At 38.1% G+C, this 8,790-nt stretch overlaps 1 protein-coding gene across 1 annotated transcript in view; it reads right to left on the bottom strand.

Annotated features, from left to right (window-relative positions):
- Positions 1-8,790, bottom strand: part of LOC104496223 (parafibromin-like) — a gene marked incomplete at its 5' end in the record, with an annotated part of 18,175 nt that overhangs the window by 7,689 nt on the left and 1,696 nt on the right. The window contains 2 exons of the mRNA XM_010139306.1: positions 6,982-7,069; positions 7,450-7,485. Coding sequence (XP_010137608.1) covers positions 6,982-7,069; positions 7,450-7,485 — 124 coding nt within the window. The remainder of the gene's footprint in view (positions 1-6,981; positions 7,070-7,449; positions 7,486-8,790) is intronic.

The raw sequence follows: 8,790 nt of genomic DNA, 5'->3' as shown, positions 1-8,790 counted from the left end.
ACAAGAAGAAAAGGGAGCCACTTCATCAGAACTTTACATTACAGCAACACTCACTGGAGCCATCTCATGTTCACTATGCCAAGACTGCACCACTACTCATCCAGGACAGTAAAAAATAGAAGAATAGTATATCATAAGCCCTTAAAATAAAACAGTTGAACTAAAGGGTCCTCTGTCCCTCCAACCTACAGTCTGACCTGCTCCTACACATTCACAGCGCTCCTCAAACCTACAGTCTGACCTGCTGCTATACATTCACAGCACTCCTTGCTGTATGTTTGCAGACAAGGAGCCAGATCACAGCAGCTGGAATTCATTCTTTTTAGTGATCAAGGGTAACGTGGGGAAGCTTGGGCACTAAGAAACAATTGCTTCTTGGAGCAAAGTTTAGACTTCTTGCTATTGGAGCCCTTAGAATTATGTTTTCTCATCAAAGCTGGGATTTTTGGTCAAAAAGGTTTTTGAATAACATTTTCTTTTTTCTGATTATGGTGATTTTACATTATCAACGACTCATCTGGTTACTATGATGTATGATACTGCAATTCTCAACTTTTTTTCTAAATAGCTTCTCTGATAATCCAGTGCTTGGAAAATAAGGATAATGCGATCTTCATGTCTTACGTAATCTCTGTACGACACAAACAAATGCTGAAGATGCAATCTCCCAAAATGAATTACAGATCTTTTATTTTTCAGCCCCCCACCTTAAAAAGAAGGCAGTTATATTTTCAGAGTCTCTTCTTTATGGCAATAATAAAATGCACAGAACTGTTCTCAAACCTGGTATCATAAATGTGAGAGCAGTGTAAGTCTTTTTACTGATGAATATCAGTGGATTTTGTCAAAAGGCAAACTAACAACATCATGTACTTTATAAAACTACAGCTGTGTCACAGAAAGGTAGAGATGATGGGAGCAGTATCACCTACCAGGCCAGCAAAAGAAGAGAGCTCAGACCCCTGTTCTAAGATTCCATCCAGAACCACCCAGCTGCACGACTAACACTTGGTCACTGACATTTCATTTCCAAAACTTCTGATAAAAACCCACTATGTTGCACTTAACTGCAAAAGTTATCCTAAGTATTGGTGCTACAGTTTAAACACGCAGCACTCCACGTAACTGGTAAGATTTCTCTTCATTACAGTACAGACGCCGCTTTCTAAAAGCTTACTACATCTTTCCGATAAGTTGTTTGGACCATTTCTATTTGTTCTCTTCAACCTATTTCTATTTGTAAACTCAAATTTGAATGTGCTCAAACAGGCAGACTGCACTTCTTATTGCTGGAAAAACAGAAAAAAGGAATGAAAAAATGAAGTATGAGGAAAAGGTCATATTCAGTCAACTTGGAAGTAATAGTTTCTGCTAAGATCTTCTATCCAATGAGAAAACCGCATTTTGGGAAAAAAAACCCCTAACAAACCTGTTTAAAGGCAGCACGTGTTAACTGTCAATAAGCCTTCAAGCAAAACTATTTTCCTTTGCTAATGCAAATACACAGATGAAGCCCCCTTATACTCTTTGTGATTTAACAGTTTCAAGACCAGAAAGTAACAACCAGCTTCTGAAATGGGCATCCAAATGCACACAACTGCCCTGGAAAATTAAGGAAACCTGCAAATGATTATGAATTAAAGTTGATTAATATTGCAAATACAGCAAAAACATTACCGAGGTTAAATGATAAGCTATAAATAAAATTATGTTTATCCGTCTAGTACACGTAAAACATCATTATTCTAAAGAAAACACAGACAAAAAAGCTGTACAAGATACACTGGGGAAAAGTGGACCACATAGACTATTTCTGAAAAAAAGACATCAGAGAAAGTGATTTCACCAATAAAGTAATGAGAAATCATTAATATTTACATGTATTTTATCTACCACAACTGACACGTACAATTGCATGCCACACATGGAAGCGTTCAACACAGTTCTACTTTGGAAAAAGCTACCAAACGTGGCATCAGAATTAAGTATTTCTATTCAAGCTGCTAACTTAAAAACTCAGAAGTGAGGTGCAACTGTAATCACGACCATAGCTAACGGCCCATCCTGCCAACACGTTGTAGGCTCGGCTTTGCCAACACTACCTGATAGGAAACCGTAGTTTGTAACTTAAAATGAGGATTTGCTTGGTGGTCTTGAGCTTTTAAGAAAAGCATTCCTGAGACCCTCCTCATCCACCAGAACTAAGGAATCTGGGCTGAAAAGGTGGAAATAAAATGTGCGTGTTTTAAAGAAAAATCTATAAATTAAAAAAAAAAGAGAGAAATTTATGACACACCCCCCCCCATCCCCCTTTTACCCAAGTGGCAAGGTCTGCATGAAAACCCAGGATCACCTACAATGGTGGAGAGCCTGAGAAGAATTCTGTTCTTTAATCACGTCCCATGCATTAAATGAGAAGAACCGCTTACAGAATATGGAAATAACAAACAGCCATACACATACCACAGCGATAATCTAATGTTCATATGAACAGCAATCTAAAAGGTCCCATTTTAATTTGCAAATGTGCGAAAGCAGACATGTTTGAAATGGAAACAGGAAGCCTAGCCATCCCTGCCGAATTGGCTGGGCAACACTGCTCTTCCATGCAGTCCAACAATCTCACTATTATACCTGGGACCCCTCAAATTCAGCTGAAACAGGCATTCTCAATTTTACTTCTAGCTTTAAATGTTTCTGAGTTTAAGAAATCATTTCAAGCCTGGTTTACTGACACTTTTTGTTTCAGCTAGAAACTGTGTTACAGCCATAAAGCCACCATTTGGTTGTGCCTCAGTTTCATATCTTCTAGACAATAGCTTCAGCTTTATTTACTGTACAAATGTGCACATTTTGGAATGCATTTCTCCAGAACAGAACATAAAATATCTTGTCATCTGAATTTTCTGAAGAAAAAAAAAGTTATCAGTGAGCAGCTTCACATGGAACAGTAGAGAAGATGCCTGTCAAAGGAAGCACTGAAGGAAATATGTACACACAAAGCGTACAGCAGTAAACGACAGCTTAGAGAAAGTTTATGAAAGACATGGTTGCATTTCCAGGGACCATTGATTCAGTAAGTATAATAAAAGCCATGTGCTCAAAAATTGGGAGTCAACAGAAATTATTGTATGATAACAAATACAAACATGGCTTACTCCATCCTGGACATAAAAGACAAGCTTAAGAAATCTTCAGTATTAAAGAATGCACAAAAAACCCATCTTGCCTTGGGAATTACTGGCTCAACTACACATTTGTGCCTGACACCTTTTTAATCATCCAACATACTAGAAATGCATTCTGAGACCTGATAGTGCAGGAGATTACATGTTTGTTAGTCCTCCAGATTCCTATTCCCTAGTAAAAAAAGAAAATTCCATACCTACATGAAATCCATTTTTCTACCCCTAACAGTAAATGAATAGCACTCAGTTCTCTTGTTAATTGCCAAAATCATTATCCACAGAACAACTGGTGCACTCCCTCACTTCACAACAGCAGCAGGTCCCTTCCCTTCCCTAAGGTAATAGGCAAGTGCTCGAACAAGATCGAGATTGTGGGGGGTAACAGGTAAGATACATGCATGGAGCTGCCAGAGGAGCTTGTGCCTGGGCTCTAAACTCACACCAATTGCCAGCATTAACTTCAAACACTTCCACTGCGGTCAGGGCTGCACTGCCTGGCCCCCAACTCAAGCACACTGAAGAATGCACCAACAGAGAATAAGGCAACTCCAGCGCACGACAGAAACAGAGATTGTCACAATATACATTTCATTGCGATTAGAATGGGAGATTTAGTTTTACAACCCTCTCAATATTTTTGTTAGATTACAGTATCAAAAGCTTTATACACCTATTTTTCCAAGAGAACAAAGCCCTTTTTTTGTCATTCATCATCCCTGAATCTTTCAGAGAGTTTGCTCAGTATCAAAGCTTGATAAATCTCCGTGAGTTGTCTGGCCACATATGGTGAAACATATAATGAGGAAAAGCATCATCATAATAAAAATACATAATCATCATCTAATCATTTGCAATTGCCTGACATAATTCTTGCCTCGCTTGTGTTCTATGTAAAGCAGAAGCATTGCCTCTGAAAAGCATAACTTCAGATATTCTCAAATACTTAGTCCAGAAAATCAGATCTTACACAGTAATTATGGTATCCAGTATTGCCTTCAGATAGTGAATAAAGTTTATTATATGAGGGGTTTTTTTAAAGAAGCTTCACTATATACCATAAAGTACTGCAGTTCTGATTTTAGCTGAAGCTGTATCTTTTTAATATTTTAGAAACTCTTCATTTTTATCTTGTACTTGGCTCCTTAGAAAAACAGCTTTCAAAACCAGGTTATCAGGAATATTTACGTATTATACAGCATGTGAATTGTATATATTACAATTACATACAGAAAAACCCAACATACTACAGAGCTATGAACAGGCTGGCTGAAAAGGTTCACGTAAAAAGTTCCTTTCAGTCCTTGACAATGTAATTTAACACCTACCATAGTACTGGATGAAGACTGTCCTGGATTTTACAACAACCTGAAGTATCTGCCAGCGACACCACAATTATTTTTTCTCGTGACAAAGCGTTGCAGTGCAGTTACTTATTCCCAGACAAAAACTATCCTGAAAGAGAGGGACTCCCACCTATGTTTGATTTTAAGTAACTGTAATTCCAGCTAACTTTCTTCTTTATATTATTTTAAGAAACATATAAATGGAGAAAGTCACAAATATCAATTTTACTGATGAAATCCAAACGCACATTCTTTATTACCACACACTTCACAGAATTACGCGGCATCAGGTACCAGACATGGAAGAAACAGTTGCCCTGTAAAAAGCCCGTGTCACACGTGTGCTGCAGCTTCCACGTCCTATCAATCCTGGGGGCCTCATTCTCCCAGGGTTCTCCCCTGCAATGGCTCTTACTCCTCCAGCTCCAAAAATCCGTTCTCCTGGTGCTCTATCATCGATCTCCTCTGATGGCTAATACAAGCAGGCTGTTTACCTCTTTATACAAGAAATTCAAAACGACCTGCATCTTTCTCAGCAAGGGTACTGGAGCATTAATTGGTGTGTGTCTTTTCTGTCTGGACAATACTCCTTTATTCCAGAACTTGTGGCAATGATTTGTGTCTTCCAAATCCCTACTCTTCTGTCATTCTGCTGGAAGTTGGGAATGAGTTTAAGAGAGAAGAGACTTAGAGGCAGAAATCAGCCAAGTCTCCTCTCCTTGGAAAACCATCTATGAATCACACTCTGCATCAAGGCTAGTTCTACGCTCTGCATACCTGAACAGCAAAAGCACACCCTGCAGCCATTCCTAAACAAACTACTTCAATAAATCTGAACGCAAAAATACCAGGCCAGCTGGCATATTTTCTAGGAGAGTGCTAGAACTGTCATGGCTAAATTAATATTTTGCTCTTCTGACTTCTGCTATTGCACTTCTGATTCATTAAAATACCTTGCTGCTTCAGTTTGTCTTTCATCCTTGTTTACTACATCCATGTCCTCCTTTGAACCCTTAAACTTCTTTTTTTCTGGATCGTGTTCTTTGCACTCTAACGATCAGCCTCCTCTTGGGGCAAATCTTGAGAAGTTAACTGGAGCTCTGCCCCAGTGGAGCTGAAAACAGTGCAAGCCTCCTGGCACGGGTATGCTTAGACACGACACAGAGGTGCTTTGTTCCATTACAGGTATTCCTGTACCTGAAGTCACAGCTTACACAGAAGTTAAATCCAGGGCTTGCAGTTGTGAATTTTTTCCTTAAACATGAAAACCCACATAAACAAGCAACATTCTCTATCAACACAATTATACTAGTCCAGTAACTGCCTGCACATTAAACTATAATGCTAAAAGCCAGCCTCCTCTCCCATTAAATATTTCAGAAGAGGCACCAAGAGTCCAGTACGCTTACCGGATCTTTGATGAAATGTGGCAGTAATCTAGGAACTAGAAATAGCTAGAGATCAGAAGGCATCTGGTACCTCACAACACAGATTAAAAAAATTCTAGGGCAACTGCAGTGAAAGTTGTAGCATCACAACAAGGACAGCCTATTTCTGAAGGGAAGCAGTGTATAGTCTCATAAAGGACAAGCAAACTGCTGAAGGTGGAAGAAAGAAAAGCTCTCAATTTTTTGAACATACCATTGCTGACAATCTATACCAGTGCCTTTCTCTGTCAAAATGAAAGCTTGTTCCAGAAAAATTAACTGGTATTAGACAGGCAACTTTAAATCCCATCATCTGTTGGACGTGCAGAAAGATGGTTGGTTTGCAGTTGGGGTTACCAGGAAGACAGTAATTTGCAGTTAATTGCATTCAGACATAACGAATCAAATCTTCGAATCAGGTGTGATGCAATAAACAAATTTTAGCAACTCATTAGTATTTCCCTGAATTAATTTGCATCAATACGGAACGACAATGCTTTATTCTCATTTTTGTTGTTTGTGAACTTTAAAAAAAGTCTTTATTTACACAACCCCTGGCCTGCTCAGCTGATACAGCTGTGTATTTAAAGCACGGGCCAGCCTCCAGTTGTCTTTTTCCTTTACAGTAACTCTGGTCATTTTCCAAAACCTTTTCTGAGCAACATGAGCACATTGCCCTTGTCATCTTCTCTAAATCTTCTTCCACTGTAAGGTTTGCACGTGTGTGCATACACATAACATAAAAGAAAACCACTACAGACATTGGAAACGGTGCTGTAAGACCTTCTTGTCCACCTGCCCATTTGGCCCACAGATCACAACTGTGCAAAACCTCTGAAAATAAGATTTTGCTTTTTCTCCTACTATTCAACAGGAATTAATATTTTTTATAGTCTGGTCTGTAACACCAGCTTGTCAGTAGGCAGTGGATACTGCCTCTTGCTTAATTACTAATTTCATATGAGTATACCTTTATATCTGACACCAGTTTTTTTAAACAGTATTTTCTCAACAGCTACTTACTTCAGATCTTGCAGAAGGTCCTTTGCATTAAGCATCGTTATTAAAGAAGTCGTGGCTGCTGGAATAATGATTATGGGAGTTCGAGATCCTGTAGAGACAATAAAGTTACATTCGTCTGGTTTTGGGTGTTGTGGGGGTTTTTTTGTTATTGTGTTTTGTGTATTGGTTTTGGTGTTTCCCTTTTTTTTAATTAAAGGAACGTACATTAAAGCAAACCTCTTTCTTAAGAGATCAAAATTACAGCAAAGTACTCAAGGGTAGTTATAGTACATCTTTTCTAAACTGAAAGTTTTAATGAACCAAAAAAAGCGTAGTCCTCTATCAGGAGCCTCTAAATATGGTTAGGATTTGTATTTAGCAAAACCGAATGCTGTCTGCGTTCCATTGCTTGTTTCTATTGTTGCTTGTGGTCCAGCAGAAGATAGAGTGGGCACAACTAAAAGGATCTTGTAATTAAAACTGACTCACCTTTTTTCTGGTTTGGAGGTGGTCTTGCTTGAGAAACTGAGAAAAAACATAAAATACGTCAGAATAACTAATATGTAAATACAAATGCCACTGTAAGAAAACATTTCAATGTTTTTAGCTGCAGAAGTGAACAGAGAAGAGTCACACTAGTCATTAAATCATTTTCACAGATGCGATAGGCAAAACTGAAGAAGGGATTTATAGTTTGGTCTCAGTATTCAGAAGACAAAGAGCTTTTGACTGTCTGAAACAGATGTTAGGACAGTGAGTCAATCTCTCCTGACATTACTGAAACCAGTCATCTCTTTCCATCTCCCTCCAAAGGACAGGGCACTACAGCACTGACAAACATTGCCAGCAGCCTTGGAAAACGCTGCTTGTAGCTCTTAAGTTCAGTAGTGCTGAACCAACAGGAAGATGGTTTCACAACCAACTCATCTTTACAGTCCCTCACCTTGTCATTAGTAGTTAATCTTGTACATGCTACCTGTAGGATTTAAGATTTATTCTTAACACTTGCAGAACTTTCCATCTAAATCTGTATTTCAACCTTACTAAACTTAATATTGGATTGCAGTTTTGAGTTACGTGAGCAATCTGGGTGCCAGAAACAGTGAAAGTTGATGACTACTGTAGCACTCAACCAAAAAAACCACCACCACCACAACAAAATATTGTTCAGATAAAAACCAAAAACTTCCCCTCCCATCCACTCCCAAGGAAACGTTTCCAAATTGTGACCCCTTCAATATGAGAGATACTTCAGTGCAAAGTTGAAAAAGCACATATTTTTCTTCACTTTGGTGCTGTTACTGAATAACCTGGCTTCCCCCAAACAAACATTTTATAGTTCAGTTTCCAGGAATCCTAACTTCAGGAAAGAACTGTTGTGCTCGATAATTATAATCGTAAGTGTTTTTTCTAATCGACAAAATCAGAAAACAGTGAGTAGTAGGAGACTAACTCAACTGCTACTATGCATGACAAATTTCATTAACTGACTTCCAATTTCATAGCTCCAACTTGCTCATATTTATTTATGAACAACTGTTTCAGAAACTTTATAGAACAGCATAAATATTCACAACACATAGCTGCCATTGTTAAAATATTGAGACCACATCCTTAATTATCTTTTCCTGACACTGTCAAACACATAGATATAATTGGCAACACTAGATTGAACTACATGAACTTTACCTACTCAATGTTTTTTTTTTTTTTTTTTTCAATCTAGGTATCTCTTTAATGTAAAAAAGTTCCTGAAATATATGGGCAGTGTCAGCTGCTCAGAAAAAAAAAAAAAAAAAGGAAAAAAAAAAAAAAGCATTTTAAAAAAAT

This window comes from Buceros rhinoceros, unplaced genomic scaffold (assembly GCF_000710305.1).
Source record: "Buceros rhinoceros silvestris isolate BGI_N320 unplaced genomic scaffold, ASM71030v1 scaffold8947, whole genome shotgun sequence".
Classification (NCBI taxonomy): Eukaryota; Metazoa; Chordata; class Aves; order Bucerotiformes; family Bucerotidae; genus Buceros; species Buceros rhinoceros.
This window is presented reverse-complemented; position numbering and strand designations above follow the sequence as displayed.